This window comes from Bufo bufo, chromosome 6, assembly GCF_905171765.1.
Source record: "Bufo bufo chromosome 6, aBufBuf1.1, whole genome shotgun sequence".
Taxonomy (NCBI): domain Eukaryota; kingdom Metazoa; phylum Chordata; class Amphibia; order Anura; family Bufonidae; genus Bufo; species Bufo bufo.
The window spans coordinates 175,885,072-175,901,248 of NC_053394.1; the positions used below are offsets into that span (position 1 = coordinate 175,885,072).

The following is a 16,177-nucleotide window of genomic DNA, read 5'->3' on the forward strand; positions in this document are numbered from 1 at the left end:
GTCTGTATAATACAGTACAGTACACTATATACTTTGTCTGAACAGATCTATGCCTTTAGCACAGATCTGTTCAGCACCATGGGCAGCAGGATGCCTGAGAAGTCGTCCTGTTGCCATGGGAACCTTCCCCGTCTGCTCAGTTGTGGCCACAACTGCGCAGACGGGGAAGGGTAAGGAGGGGGGCTCCCAACTGTTAACCTCTGCTCTTCCATACCGCAGTCCGTACGGACCGCGGTATGGAAAGGGTTAAACGGCTGACATCTGCACAGATGTCAGCCTTTTATACCAGAGTGTCAGCAATGTGCTGACACTCTGGTATAACCACTGGCCACCAATGAGTTTTCAAGAGGAGGCGGGCGGGGGATCGCGATCCCGCCTGCCGCACCGCCCGCTTCCCGCACCGCCCGCAACCCCCCCCCCCCCCTGCACCGGCATAAAATCATTCAGGGGTGCAGGGGGGGGTGCAAAATCGGCATTTTAAAGTTTCTGATCCCCGCGGTCAGGGACCGCGGGGATCAGAAGCTGCAGAAAGCGCAGCAAATTGGAGGTCTGAATTGACCTGCGGTTTGCGGGGGGGGGGGGGGTCACATGACTCCCCCTGGCGTTGTGACAAGATGCCGGCTGAATGATTTCAGCTGGCATCTTGTTTGGATTAACCCCCGCGGCGCCGCAATCGCGATTTAATATTAGGACGTACCGGTACGCCCTCAGTCCTTAAGGATTCGGGAAATAGGGCGTACCGATACATCCTTAAGGGGTTAAAAGATCGATTTTTAATGAAACGAAGCCACAGACCAAGGTAAGAGCCCTATATAGGGAATAGTCGTTCAATGAGGATTTTAACAAGCCCAAAAATGAAAAATGTGTTTTGGGGGTGACAGAAGCCCTTTAACCCTTTCAGGACCAAGCCATTTTTCACCTTAAGGACCAGGCTATTTTTTGCAAATCTGACCAGTGTCAGTTTATGTGTGAATAACTTTAAAACGCTTTTACTTATCCAGGCCGTTCTGAGATTGTTTTTTCATCACATATTGTACTTCATGACACTGGTAAAATGGAGTCAAAAAATTTCATTTTTTTTTTATAAAAAAATACCAAATTTACCAAAAATTTGGAAAAATTTGAAAATTTCCAAGTTTCAATTTCTCTACTTCTATAATACATAGTAATACCTCCAAAAATAGTTATTATTTTACATTCCCCATATGTCTACTTCATGTTTGGATCATTTTGGGAATGATATTTTTTTTTTTGGGGACGTTACAAGGCTTAGAAGTTTAGAAGCATTTTTCAGAGAATTTCCAAAACCCATTTTTTAAGGACCAGTTCAGGTCTGAAGTCACTTTGTGAGGCTTACATAATTGAAACCACCCAAAAAAGACCCCATTTTGGAAACTACACCCCTCAAGGTATTCAAAACTGATTTTACAAACTTTGTTAACCATTTATGTGTTCCACAAGAGTTATTTGCAAATGTTTTGCAAATTTACAATTTTAATCCATTTTTTCCAGTAACAAAGCAAGGGTTAACAGCCAAACAAAACTCATTATTTATGGCCCTGATTCTGTAGTTTACAGAAACACCCCATATGTGGTCGTAAACTGCTGTACGGGCACACGGCAGGGCGCAGAAGGAAAGGAACACCATATGGTTTCTGGAAGGCAGATTTTGCAGGATTGTTTTTAGACACCATGTCCCATTTAAAGCCCCCTGATGCACCCCTAGGTTAGAAACTCCAAAAAAGTGGCCCCATTTTGGAAACTACGGGATAAGGTGGCAGTTTTGTTGGTACTATTTTAGGGTACATATGATTTTTGGTTGCTCTATATTACACTTTTTATGAGGCAAAGTAACAAAAAATAGAAATTCAGAAATTTCATCTCCATTTGCCATTAACTCTTGTGGAACACTTAAAGGGTTAACAAAGTTTGTAAAATCAGTTTTGAATACCTTGAGGGGTGTAGTTTCCAAAATGGGGTCATTTTTGGGAATTTATACTCTAGGGGTGCATCAGGGGGGGGGGGGCTTCAAATGGGACATGGTGTCAAAAAACCAGTCCAGCAAAAACTGCCTTCCAAAAACCATATGGCGCTCCTTTCCTTCTGCGCCCTGCCGTGTGGCCATACAGCAGTTTACGACCACATATGGGGCATTTCTATAAACTAAAGAATCAGGGCAATAAATATAGAGTTTTGTTTGGCTGTTAACCCTTGCTTTGTTATGGGAAAAAATGGATTAAAATGGAAAATTTGCCAAAAAATAGCTGGTTTTGGCACTGTTTTTATTTTTTATTATTTACAACGTTCATCTGACAGGTTAGATCATGTGCTATTTTTATAGAGCAGGTTCTTACGGACGTGACGATACTTAATATGTATACTTTTTTATTTATTTAGGTTTTACACAATAATATCATTTTTGACACAAAAAAAAAACATGTTTTAGTGTCTCCATAGTCTGAGAGCCATAGTTTTTTCAGTTTTTTGGCGATTGTCTCAGGTTGGGTATCATTTTTGCGGGATGAGATGACGGTTAGATTGGTACTATTTTGGGGTGCATATGACTTTTTGATCGCTTGCTATTACACTTTTTGTGATGTAAGGTAACAAAAAAAATAGCTTTTTTGACACCGTTTTTATTTAATTTTTTTTACAGTGTTCACCTGAGGGGTTAGGTCATGTGGTATTTTTATAGATCAGGTTCTTACGGACATGGCAATACCTAATATGTCTACCTTTTTATAATTTATCAGGGTTTTACACAATAATATCATTTTTGAAAAAAAAAAAAAAAAATCATGTTTTAGTGTCTCCATAGTCTGAGACCCATAGTTTTTTTATTTTTTGGGCCATTGTCTCATGTAAGGGCTCATTTTTTGCGGGATGAGGTGACTGTTTGATTGGTACTTTTTTGGCGTACATGCGACTTTTTTGATCACTTTTATTACCTTTTTTGGGAAGTAAGGTGGGCAAAATTTCAATTTCCTCATAGTTTTATATTTTTATTTTTTTATGGCGTTCACCGTGCGGGGAAAGTAACATGACCGTTTTATAGATCAGGTCGTTACGGACGCGGCGATACCTAATATGTGTAGTGTATTTTTATTTTATTTTTTTATTCAGTGATAAATGTGTTTTTTTTAAACTTTACTTTTTTCCCTTTTTTTTACTTTTTTTTTGACCCAGACCCACTTGGTTCTTGAAGATCCAGTGGGTCTGATGTCTGTATAATACAGTACAGTACAATATATATTGTACTGTACTGTATTTTACACTTGTCTGAACAGATCTATGCCTTTTAGCACAGATCTGTTCAGCACCATGGACAGCAGGACGCCTGAGAGGCGTCCTGTTGCCATGGGAACCTTCCCCGTCTGCTCAGTACTGGTCGCGATCCCTCCTGCCGCAACGCCCACCTCCCGCACCTTACCGTACCGCCTGCGACACCCCCCCTGCACCACCCGCCCACATAATATCATTCAGGGGTGCAGGGGGGGTGAAAAATCTTTATTTTGGACGTACTAAAGTTTCTGATCCCCGCGGTCAGGGACCGCGGGGATCAGAAACTGCAGAAAGCGATACAAACCGCAGGTCTGAATTGACCTGCAGTTTGCAGCGATCGCCGATGGGGGGGGTCACAGGACCCCCCTCGGCATTGACCCAAGGTGCCTGGCTGTGTGTAACAGCCGGGATCTCAGCGCTGTCACCATGTCTGCAGACATGGTGACAGTTGAATGCCATGACGTGTATACTCATCATGGCGCGCTAAGTAGCAGTGCTCCATGACGAGTATACTCGTCATAGGTCGGGAAGATTTTCACACTATCTCCTTCTCTGATCTGTTCCCTGACAGGAATTGGGGCGATCAGAGAAGGAAAAGCACATAGTCCCTCCCTAACCCCCCCTTACCTGCCCCGATGCGCTGCGATTGGTCCCTCTGCAGTAATGGACCAATCACAGCAATCGCGGGCGGGTCAGAGCTCCGATGCTGTTCCTTCCAGCTTCTCTGGTTGCCTAGCAACCCCAGCACGCCGGCTTCACTGAACCTTCAGCGCTTCGCTCCCTGCGCTGACAGTGAAAGCCGATCACGTACATGCACGTGGGGATGCACCACATTCCCCCACGTACATGTACGTGATGTTGCGTGAAGGGGTTAAGACAGTAAAGTCATTCTGTAAAATAAATAAAAAAAATTATTGTAGTGCATTTAGGATAATTTAAAAGAAAGTTGTATAAAAGTTTAGTTACACTTTAAAGGAGTTGGCAAGGATTTTAAGACTGATAGGCCATCAATATCATAATCCTGGACAGCCCCTTTAACTAATGGCTGCCAATAAAGGAGGTGTAAAAAAAATTCTAACAGTCAGACAATTCGAAATGAACCAGAGTAACAGTCATGCAGATTTTACTAATTTAGATGTCATTCTCCAACTACACCAAGACAAATACAACATTATTAATAGTGTAGGTCATGGTTTATATATGATCACCAAGTCATGGTTAGTTCTTTGTGATCCTCCAAGCTGCTGTTTTTTCTTATAGTTACCGCGTATATGTCACAGTGGGGAGTGGGGGAAAACCTCCTATGCATCGCTCAATACAATCCCTGACCTCCTGACTGTATGAGCCAACCCTGATGGTGGGAGGGCTCATACCCGGAACCTATTACCCTAATATGCCCTGATGATCCCTGATGGTATTGTAAGGAGAAAGAGACAACCGTTCATCCAAGACACGGAAGAACCAGAGTCTCCCACAGGCCTAGCAACAATGAAGGAGAAGGGAGCAAGCAAAAACACATAACAGCAGGTAAGAGCCAGCGCAAATGACACGCACTGGAAGAACCAACCACCACCACAACGACTGGGTGGAACAACTACAGCTTGCTGACTTGTGATTCTCCTCTCAGGGAAACCATGGAGCCCACTTCTGCAGGCACAGACAAACAGGGGAAATGTCAAACAACCATGCTGGACTACAAACACCAAATAGACCAGTCATGGAACACCAAATGACATACAACAAACACCCTGTACATAAACCCACACCAAACATCAAAAACAGGTGAGGAAGGGTAAGGGGACACAGGGAAACATCGGGATGACATTGACAAAGACCTTGATGTTCCCCAAGGAGGCCCTCACAGACAGGTGACACATCCAGAGAGGAGCAAAGCTCCTACTCATACAAAGGCAGACATCCAACTAACCCTTGCTCCCAACTCCAGTATAAGAAGAGCCATTAGGGCACACCCAGCTCCACCTTGCACACTCCTTTAACCCTAAACAAACCAAAATAGGCAGGAACACCAGCTTTAAAGGGGAAAGGTAAAATCATGCTAACAACACGTAGCCACCAGCAACAAGCATGCACGGCAAAAGTGTCACAGTCCACTACCACCAGACCATGACAGCCGTGACAGTATAGTGGATAATTTATAATAGACAACAAATATTGGGATTACAACCAACACTAAGCAACATATACAAAAGGCATAAGTGAATACAACCTAAGAAATCATAAACCTCCAAAGAAGTGCTCTTACCTGGTGATATGAAAGTCTGGTGATTCTCCATAATGTCCTCATACTGATCCTTGTGTCCTTCTAAATACTCCCACTCCTCCATGGAGAAATAGACGGTGACATCTTGATATCTTATAGGAACCTGGCACACAAAGATACAAACTCAGCTGGCAAAATGGGTCAACTACAGAACTTTTGAGCCACTGTGGCTTCCGTAGCAGAATCAGCCCACACCTGGTTGTGGAAACAGCCCGTAATTTTGAAGTTTCTTCCAGATTTCCATTTTAATCACACCTTGTAAATACAGTAGACTACTTATCTACATATATTCTGATAATACAATCAACTTCTGCGCTGCAGCTTCAACATCTCCATTAGAAAAATGTCCTAGAAGTATATGACAACACAATTTACATCCATGGCGGAATTTACTATTATTGCAGCAAGATGCGTTTTAATTTGATTCAAAATATCCAATTATGTTTGTACATAATGGCCTGCAGACACACTTATTGTCAAAAAAATAATGCACCAAGAAGGAGTATTTGGAATCAAATGAAACTTTCTATGTGTGAATGTAATGATGATATATGTAAGCGATTACAAAATTAGAGCGAAATGATAAGTTTATTGGGGAAAAGAGGCTGTAGTAGCGTGTTGGGCCACTTCTAGCCTGGAAACAAGATGAGATACAGCTAGGCATGAAGGCATACAGGTTTCATATGGTATCCTGCAGCACCTCTGCAGCTGGGCCTGTAGATCCTGCACACTTGTAGGAAAGCGAAGCTGGCATCCCAACTGTCTGATTAGTAATAAATCTGGCGACTGGGCAGGCCAAGGAAGTGTGGTGGGCACATTCCTTGGAAACCCTTGCTGTGTGTGGACAAGTATTATCCTGGTGAAAAATGCCAGTTGGAAGCAGAGGCCATGAGAGCCAACACATGGCTGCAGGATGTCCTGCACATGTCGCTGATCTGTTTAGTGTCCCTCATAGCACTACTACGGGTGACCGACTGTTGTATGTGTGTTAGCTCCCCAGATCATCAAATCAGCAGTGGTGGTAGTGCTTAGCTTCACAGAAAGAGCAGGATCGAAGAGCTCGACCACAAGGCCTCCATACTCAAACCCCACCATTGTTGGATCCCAAAAGAGAACCTGGGTTCATTACTAAAGACAATACGGTTCCAGTCCGTAGAAGTTTCTCATTCACGACACCACTGCAAACTAACACAACAGAGGCTGGTTGTCGATGGCAGGACAATTAATTGGTAGAAATTTCCTTCTACTAGGCGCCTAGAAATGGTCTGGTCAGAGACAGGGGTGTGTAATGAAGGTACCACCTGTGTCCAGATGGTGGGCAACAAAACTGTAGGAGTTGCTTGTTAGCGAATTAAATGATCCTCTCTACTTGTGGTCTGTCTGGGCATTCTGGAGCCCGTTTGTCGTATGTGCATTCCCTCAGCTAAACACCACTCCCAAAACCTCCTTTTCTTTTAAATTTTCTTTTTATAAATTTTTAACATTAACATGTGATAAGACAATATACATTATACAGGTAAATATTACATAACAATCAATCATATCTTGAGTAGGATTATGCAGTCCTGGATTTGATGTCAAGACTCAAGGGTCGGTGACTTATGTAAGCTGGGACATTCATTGTCCAGATGTATTTGCATTTGACCTGCAGTAACAATCCTTATGAGGACATAGTCAAAAGTTTAGTGAACAGCATTGAACTCATATAATAACTATGTGGTATGTATGGGGAAGGTAGATGGGAGGGGGGGGGTCGTCAGGATTTAGTCAAACCCCAGATCACTGTCTAAGATTCATTGAGGTACAGGAGGTGATGCTAGTGTTATGATTGGTGATTTCGTCTCATATGTATCTATAAGCATCCTGCGGTGGGCGGGCTTTCTCCTGATAAATGGTTAAGGAAAGAGGGAGTTTTGCGGTAAGTAATCCACGGGGTCCAAAGTGTCACAAATCTACTATGGGTAAGTTTAACTAGTGCAGCAATCTATTCAATACCATATATTTGGTCTACTTTTTGAAACCATTGAGGCAGTGTGGGGCATGTTGTCGTTCTCCATAAAAAGGGGATGAGAAGTTTAGCAGCTGCTAACAGGAATGAAAGAAGGGATCTTCTTTGCACATTTTGTCGTTCTTCATTCCAGCCTAAGAATATCAAGGTAGGTGAAGGTATTATTGTCAAAGAGCAGATGGTTTTGGTAGTCTCTAAAACAGAGGTCCAATACGGTACCAATTTAGAGCATGACCACCAAGTGTGCAAGTACGTCCCTCTTTCTAAATTACACCTCCAGCAAGTGTCAGGGATAGAGGGATACCAAATATTAGTTTTAACTGGGGTTATATACCAACGGGACAGTATCTTATAGGAGTTCTCCTAAATTCGTATACAAGAGGACGGTCCATGGGAGCATTTGTAAATATTAGAGATTCAGTAGGTGACAGGTTGAGTCCTAAGTCTTTTTCCCAAAGTCCAATATACATTTCCGCTTCGTTGGGACTGACCTATTCAGAATAAGGTTATAAACTTTAGATAGCACTTTGACAGGTGTATTATGGTGTGCTATTAGGGTTTCAAATTGTGTCAGTTGTCTATCCAGCGTGCCTTGTAATATGCATGAGTGGAGTGCCATTTTGAGTTTGTTGTATTGTAGGAAACTTAGTGGTCTCTCGTCCGTTAAATTGTTTAGGTCAACAAGGGATTTAATTGTTCCATTTTCCATTATGTTTTCTAGTGGTATGTCTAAAGTATACAATTGGTCAGGGTAATGGAGATGTTGTTGTTTAACATACAGCTTCGGTAGGTCTCTCACTGTAGCTTAAGGAGAAGGGCAGGTAGAAGATGTGGTGCATGCACTTTCCACAAGTGTGCTACCACGTGAGTTAGGGCATTCTTAAAACGTATTGTGTCTAAGTAGTCAGTTGGTGCTACTAGTAAGGTCCTAAGGTATCAGAGAAGAGAGTTCTTCTAATGCTACATGTAATGTGTTTGTTGTGGGCCTAGCCCAATGTATTACTGTAGAAAGAACCGCTGCTGAGTAGTATAGGAATGGGTCTGGTGTGCTCAGTCCACCCAGCGATTTGGGGAGGGTCAGTCTCGAGAAACCTAGTCTGAGCCGTTTGTTTTTCCAAATATAGTTTGAGAAGAGTGATCTGACTTTTAGAAAATAGGTCTTTGGGACCTTGATTGGTAGCATCTGGAACAGATAAAGGAATTTATGCAGGATGAGTCCCATTAGTAAGTTTTTCCTTCCAATCCAGGATATGAAGGGAGCGGACCAGAATTCTATTTCATGGAGAGAGTTTTGTAATAGTGGTAGGTAGTTGAGTTTGATCAAGTCGGACCAACGTGCGCTGAGTTTAATCCCTAAATACGTTATGTGGCTTTTTGGCAATTAAAACGGGAATTGCCTTTCAAGAGTGTTCTTAAGGTCTTGAGAGATATTTATGCTTAATGCCTCTGATTTTTTGAAGTTTATTTTGAAGTTGGAAAAGGAACCAAATATGTTAAATGTGTCCAGCACTGCTGGTAGTTCTTTTGTAGGGTCCGTGAGAATTAAAGGGTTTCTGTCACCCCACTAAACATTTTTTATTTTTTTTGGTTACTTATAATCACTATACTGCGATTTATGCATACATACTGTAATTAATCATTTTGGTTCAGCAGATTATGTTAAAAACTTACTTTTAATAAAATATGCAAATTACCTTGCTACCAGCAAGTAGGGCGGCTACTTGCTGGTAGCAGCCGCATCCTCCTATCCTAAAGACGCCCCCTCCGCATGTTGATTGACAGGGCCAGCGGACGGGATCTCTCTCTGCTGGCCCTGTTTGCATTCAAAATCTGGCGCCTGCCCCGTACCTGTCTTCAGTCGGCGCAGGCGCACTGAGAGGCGGACGCTCGCTCGGCCGCTCCATCCTCAATGCGCCTGCACCGATGACGTCACATCTACACCCGGCGCAGGCGCATTGAGAAGGGGGACGCTCGCTCGGCGCTCCTTCCTCAATGCGCCTGCGCCAGGTGTAGATGTGACGTCATCGGCGCAGGCGCCAGATTTTGAATGCAAACAGGGCCAGCAGAGAGAGAGCCCGTCCGCTGGCCCTGTCAATCAACATGTGGAGGGGGCGTCTTTAGGATAGGAGGATGCGGCTGCTACCAGCAAGTAGCCGCCCTACTTGCTGGTAGCAAGGTAATTTGCATATTTTAAAAGTACGTTTTTAACATAATCTGCTGAACCAAAATGATTAATTACAGTATGTATGCATAAATCGCAGTATAGGGATTAAAAGTAACCAAAAAAAATAAAACTGTTTAGTGGGGTGACAGAAGCCCTTTAAAAGAAGGTCATCAGCGAAGGCTGCCCCTTTATGATCTACTGCGGTGACCGCATATCCTGCTATGGCAGGATGTGGCCTTATGCTCTGAATCAGAGTTTCCATCACTAAGATGAATAGCGAAGGAGACAGTGGACAACCTTGCCGAGTACCATTTAAAGGGGTTGTCCGGGTTCAGAGCTGAACCCGGACATACCCTTATTTTCACCCATCTCATGCTCCGATGCGCTCCCTTGCCCTGCGCAAGATTGCGCAGGGCACAGGCTCTTTCGTTTATCATAACACACTGCCGGGCGGAAGCTTCCGCCCGGCAGTTTGTTCGGTGATTTCACAGGCTCTAATGGGCGTTTTACTGGCTAGGGCTAAAGTCCGCCCTACCAGTGCCGGTGACGTCCCCGGGATTCCTGGCAGCCCCATGGAGAGCCGCGGTATGTCACCAGAACTCCTAAAAATGCTTTTGCCCTGTACGATTTAGCGCAGGGCAAAGGCGAGCATTGGAGCATAAACTGCTCCGATGCTCAAGTCAGGGGATCTGCCTGGGTGAAAATGGGGATATGTCAGAGTTCAGCTCTGAACCCGGACAATCCCTTTAAGATGTCGAACGAGTCTGACAGCAGGCCATTGACTCGAACTCTCGTGTAGGGGCTGGAGTATAGTTGAAAGATGGCTTTGATAAAGGAATCAAGGATCTTAAAATAGAGTAGAGTTTCAAATCATGAAGGTCTAGTCCACCCTGTCAAAGGCTTTCTCAGCATCCGTGCCAAGGGGAGCAAGATATGTTAACGTGTTGCATGAGATGGAGAAGTCTGATGGAATTATTATTGCCCTCTCTGCCCTTTACGAAGCCGACTTGTTCAGGGGAGACAAGATTAGGTAACAGGGGACTCAGACACTGCGCTACGACCCTGGCAAAAATCTTTAGGTCATTGTCTAACAGAGATATTGGTCTATAATTACTGCATAGTTCTGGATCTTTCCCCTCTTTGTGTATAAGGGAGATATGTGCTTCAAGCGTCTGTTTCTGTAATGCAGAGCCCTGCAGCATAGCGTTACAGATGTGAAGGTGGGGTTGGAGAATCTCTCGTAGGGATTTGTAGTATGAAATAGGGAGACCATCAGGACCCAGGGTCTTACCCATAGGGCTCTTCGATAGGATGGACTGGACCTCGAGCAGCATGAAAGGTCTGCTGATTTCTCTTTGCTGGTCCTCTGACAATGTCAGGAGATGAAGAGAAGAGAGGAAGCTTTTGATATCCTCTCGTCTCTTGGCTGTTTGGTCGTTTGTGTCTTGTGCCCTCAGTTGAAATAAAGTTTTATAATAGTGACAGAATGCATCTGATGAGCCTTTAGTGTCTGTGACTGGTGAACCTGTATGGTGTTTTACTGAAAGTATATATGTGTGTGCTTTGCGTTTCTTAATGAGAGAGTATCAGTTTGAATACCTTATCGCCATGTACGAATAGTCTATTTTTCCATGACATCTAAAATTTAGACGATTGTACATTCAGTATATCTCTTAGTTGCTGCCTTTTGGACGCTAGTGTTTGGAGAATATCCCTAGAGCTAGAGGATTTGTGTGTGAGTTCTAGTTGTTGGATCTCACCGTATAACTTCTTTACTGTTTCTTGTCTAGAGCTATTACGATGTGAAGCTATTGCAATAAATTTGCCTCGAATGACAACTTTGTGAGCTTCCCAAATTGTGGTGAAGGTTAGCATGTCATCAGCGTTCTGATTAAAGTAGTCTCTAAGGGCGTTTTCTATGTGGCTTTTATATTGAGCGTTGGAAAGAAGGGATTCGTTTAGTCTCCAAGTCTGTGTAGACTTGCAGATGTTGCCAAGTGATGTGCATAAAAGTAGGATTGAGTAATCCGAATGCACACTGGGAACTATAGTTACTTCTCTTATGGTCAAGAGCGTTGGGAGCCGGAGTAATAGGTAATCTATGCGCCCGTACGATTGTTGTACGGGGGAAAAGTGAGTGTAATCTCTGTCTGCTGGATGAATATGTCTCCAGGTATCATATCCATGGAATAAAAACAGCTGATACCTACTTCCGGTTCCGGCGCCGCCATGTGAAGTCGCTTGGAAATTGAGCTCCCCAACTGCCTGCCACAAACCGAGACATACTGCCCGTGCGACTTCCTTTCTGTAGTAGGGAAAGGGAACACAGAGTACGATCACGCTGCATGGACCGGTACCTTGTAAGCATGGGCAAAAAACGAAAGAGCAGAGTGCTTTCATCGCCGCTGCAGGAGGACGAGATGTCTTCCAACATGGCGCCGAACTCAGGCGCGGCGGACCTTGCCGCGGCCCAAAACCAGCCAGAGCAGCTAACAGAGGGGAACGAGGTACAGAATATTATGCCGGACTCCCTGATAAAATATATAGATTATAAAGCGCTCGCAGTGGAGGTCGCTGCTCACCTGGCTCCTGACCTGCGGGAAACCCTGGCCTCTTCTGTCACCCATGTTATGCAACAGCTGCAGGACACCGTGCAACAACATGATGCCAGACTCGATGTGGCCGAGTCCAGAATACAGGTGATGGAAGACACTGCAGAATCGATCCTTCACAAATTGCAAAAAGTACTCACGGAAAACAAGAGATTGTGTGAGAAGATGGAGGATTTAGAAAACCTCTCCAGACGCAATAATTTGAGACTGGTGGGGCTACAGGAGGCGATCCCGGCGGGAGAATTATTGGCCATCTGTGAAAATGAACTACCCGGTGTCCTGGGGATTTCGCGCCATTGCAAGGTGGAGCGCGCACACAGAGTGGGCCCGAATAACCGCAGTGACGACCGTCAGCCCGCCAGACCAAGACAGGTCATTATGCGTTACTTAGATTACTCTGACAAGGAAGCAATCCTCAGAGCTTATAAAGCGCGCAAAGGCCCTATCATGCTGAGAGGGGCGAAAATTTTGCTGTTTGGGGACTATTCTGCGGAAGTCTCTAAGAGGCGGAAGGCTTTCTCTCCGATCTGTACGCAGCTACATAACAGAAATGTCAGATTCGCACTGATATACCTGGCCTCTCTTTGAATCTACCGCTCAGACGGCTCTTCCACGCTGTATCATTCTCCGGATGAAGCGTCCAACTCCTTGGAAAGAAACACGCCATCTCCTCAGGGATTGTCGAGGTCGCCGCGACATCGTGATCGGGACTGGGGATCCAGTGGCCTTACAGAAGATCCGCCGACGTCGGGAACACACGAGCGACCCTTTGTGGACCGGGTCGGTTCAAGTCAGCATCGTGAGACAAGATGAACTAACTGCTGTGTTACGTAACATACTTCATTGCATAGGTCCAGGGGACAACACTGACTGCAAAGTGCTAGAATCGGTATGTTGTGGGATCAGCCTTTTGGATAAGGGAGGCCGGGGGCGATTTCGCTCCCGTGGGGATGATCAAGGTTCATCTAATCCCTGGGGCCCCGGTTTCCCGAATACGGGAGGTGGATCCATTAAAACAGTATGTCATGTTGCTTTATTGTTAGTACGGTCTGTTCAGTTGTCGACCTATCTGAAGTGATTATTTGCTATGCCTAATCTCAGGGGCCAGGAAGATATCTTAGAATGTGGTTTGCAAGAAATGCTGTGATTGCTCGGGCCAGACTTTTGGGCTGAGGCGACCAGGGGCAAAATTTTGCTCCTGCAGGGATATTAGTTTATCCTCTAATCCTTGATGCCCCGGTTTCCTGAGCCAGAGGGGTGGGCCGAGGGACGGGACATACTGTACCACATCTTCATTATTTGTATGCTCTGTTCAGTCGATGATAGAATTATGTTTCCAGCTGCAGGGTAGTTTGGGGAGTGAAGCGATCACAGTATTTTGATCGTTCGCTTACACATGGGGAAAAAAGTGAAGACTCAAAAAGATCGAAAATGGCCTTTAGGGTCATATCTAGGGCCTAGAGCCCTTAAGTTTTTTATTTGTTGCTGTTTTTTTTGTTATTTTGAAGGGATTATGGGAAATGTTAATGTTGCTCTTAACTATAGGATGTCTGCCTCTCCCCATTTCCACTTGCGATTTAGCGTCCAGTGGAAACCTCCATGAAGAAAAACTACCACAAGAGGACACAGTTTTAAATTAGAGGGGCAAAGGTTTAAAAGTAATATAAGGAAGTATTACTTTACTGAGAGAGTAGTGGATGCATGGAATAGCCTTCCTGCAGAAGTGGTAGCTGCAAATACAGTGAAGGGGTTTAAGCATGCATGGGATAGGCATAAGGCCATCCTTCATATAAGATGGGGCCGGGGGCTATCCATAGTATTCAGTATATTGGGCAGACTAGATGGGCCAAATGGTTCTTATCTGCCGACACATTCTATGTTTCTATGAGAATAGTTTCCTGGAACGTTAAGGGGCTGCGCTCTCCTCAAAAGCGCAACCAAATACTTCGGCACCTTAAGAACCTTCGTACTGATTTAGCCCTCTTACAGGAGACTCATTTGGCAGAGGAGAACTATGTCAGAATGAAGAAGACGTGGGTGGGAACTGTGGTGGGCTCCGCTGCGATCAACCGCAAAGCGGGAGTGTTGATCTTATTGCATAAGAATTTATCCTCTATTGTCCTGGACCAGTCGTGTGATGACGAGGGGAGATGGTGTATAGCGAGAATCTCGCTAAGAACGGATGAATTGACGATTTATAACGTTTATGCCCCTAACGGAGATAATAGGCCCTTCCTATTTGATTTAGCTGAGATTATTGCCAAAGATGCGTCAGCCAATAAGGTGGTGGGGGGAGACCTCAATGCTGTATACTCCCCGAGGGGAGACAGGAAATCTTCACGGAAACCTAATAAGCGAATATCCATAATTGAAGGGGCGTTGGTAACATTTATGGAAGATACGGCATTGATAGACTCCTGGTGGCTTTTAAACCCAGATAGTAGGGAATACACTTTCTACTCTAACCCCCATGACTCGTGGTCGCGAATTGACTACCTTCTTGCCTCTGGTAATCTAACTAACAGAATCTTAGGAACCAAGATCCATGATCTAATCATATCCGATCATGCCCCCATCTCCATAAATATAGCAGAACAGCAGCCCAGGGGTTCAGACATTATATGGCGGTTCCCATCATTCTTATATCATGATGAAAATTTTGCGGACCTGCTTAGGGGTTGGTATTGGGAATACAAGGGAGATAACAGCTCCTATCAGGATTCACCGTCCATCTATTGGGATGCTGCTAAAGCGGTGCTAAGAGGACGCATTATGGCATATACGCAGGGACTCAAGAGGTAAGTGGCGCATGAGTTGACAAAACATAGTCAATTGCTCCGTTCAGCCTATACTGAGCATATGACCACACCTTCAGACCAAACTAGAATAAAATGGAGGGTAGCCAGGGAAAATTACGAGCTATGGTATGAGAGAAAAGGCGAAGATGGATATGTCAATCTCCACGGCCAAATTTTTTAGAGAAGGTAATAAGTCAGGTAGACTTTTGGCGTCATTAGTGAAAAATGCTAGGCGACAACATCATATAACGTCCATAGCTGATCCTTGGGGCGAGATACACAAAAAAATAGTATCCGTTTTACGTGACTTTTATGCTAAGTTATATGAGGACCCTGGCCCAATTGATCGAATGTCCGAGTTTTTTCTGAGATGCACCACTCTCCCGTCGCCATCGCAGGCTCAGCTAGAGACTTTAAATACACAGATCACTGACTCGGAAGTTCTGAGGGCAATAAAAAAACTCTAAATTACACAAAGCACCAGGCCCCGATGGGTATTCAATAGAGTTCTACAAGATGCTGGCAGGAGAAATAGCAGAACCTCTCACAAAGGTTTTTAATGGTATCCTCACGGGTTCACCTTTGTCATCGTCGGATAATGTAGCATACGTTAAATTAATTCCCAAACCCGGAAGAGATGTTATGCTTCCATCGTCGTACCGTCCCATCTCACTTATCAATGTCGATCTAAAATTAGCAGCCAAAATAATGGCAGACAGACTCTCATTTGTAATGCCTGATCTGGTATCTCCATCCCAGTCGGGATTCATCAAGAATAGAGCAGCGGTTTCCAATATTCGCAAAGTCCTCACAGTACTAGATGCAGTAAGAGGGGAATTTGACAGATCTATTATGCCCTCGTTGGTTGCATTTGATGCGGAGAAGGCATTTGATAACGTGAGATGGGATTGGTTGGACAGGGTATTGGATAGGATGCAGATCCTTGGTCCCTTTAGAACTTTCATTTCAGCACTATATAGTGACCCCAGAGCTAGAATCTCGACTCCCGGATTCCTATCAGCACCTTTTAAA

At 44.4% G+C, this 16,177-nt stretch overlaps 1 protein-coding gene across 1 annotated transcript in view; it reads right to left on the bottom strand.

Moving 5' to 3' along the window:
• LOC121005610 (oocyte zinc finger protein XlCOF7.1-like) overlaps positions 1–16,177 on the bottom strand; it is a 110,121-nt gene that overhangs the window by 83,325 nt on the left and 10,619 nt on the right. The window contains exon 4 of the mRNA XM_040438386.1: positions 5,546–5,666. Within this exon, the coding sequence (XP_040294320.1) occupies positions 5,546–5,666 (121 nt within the window). The remainder of the gene's footprint in view (positions 1–5,545; positions 5,667–16,177) is intronic.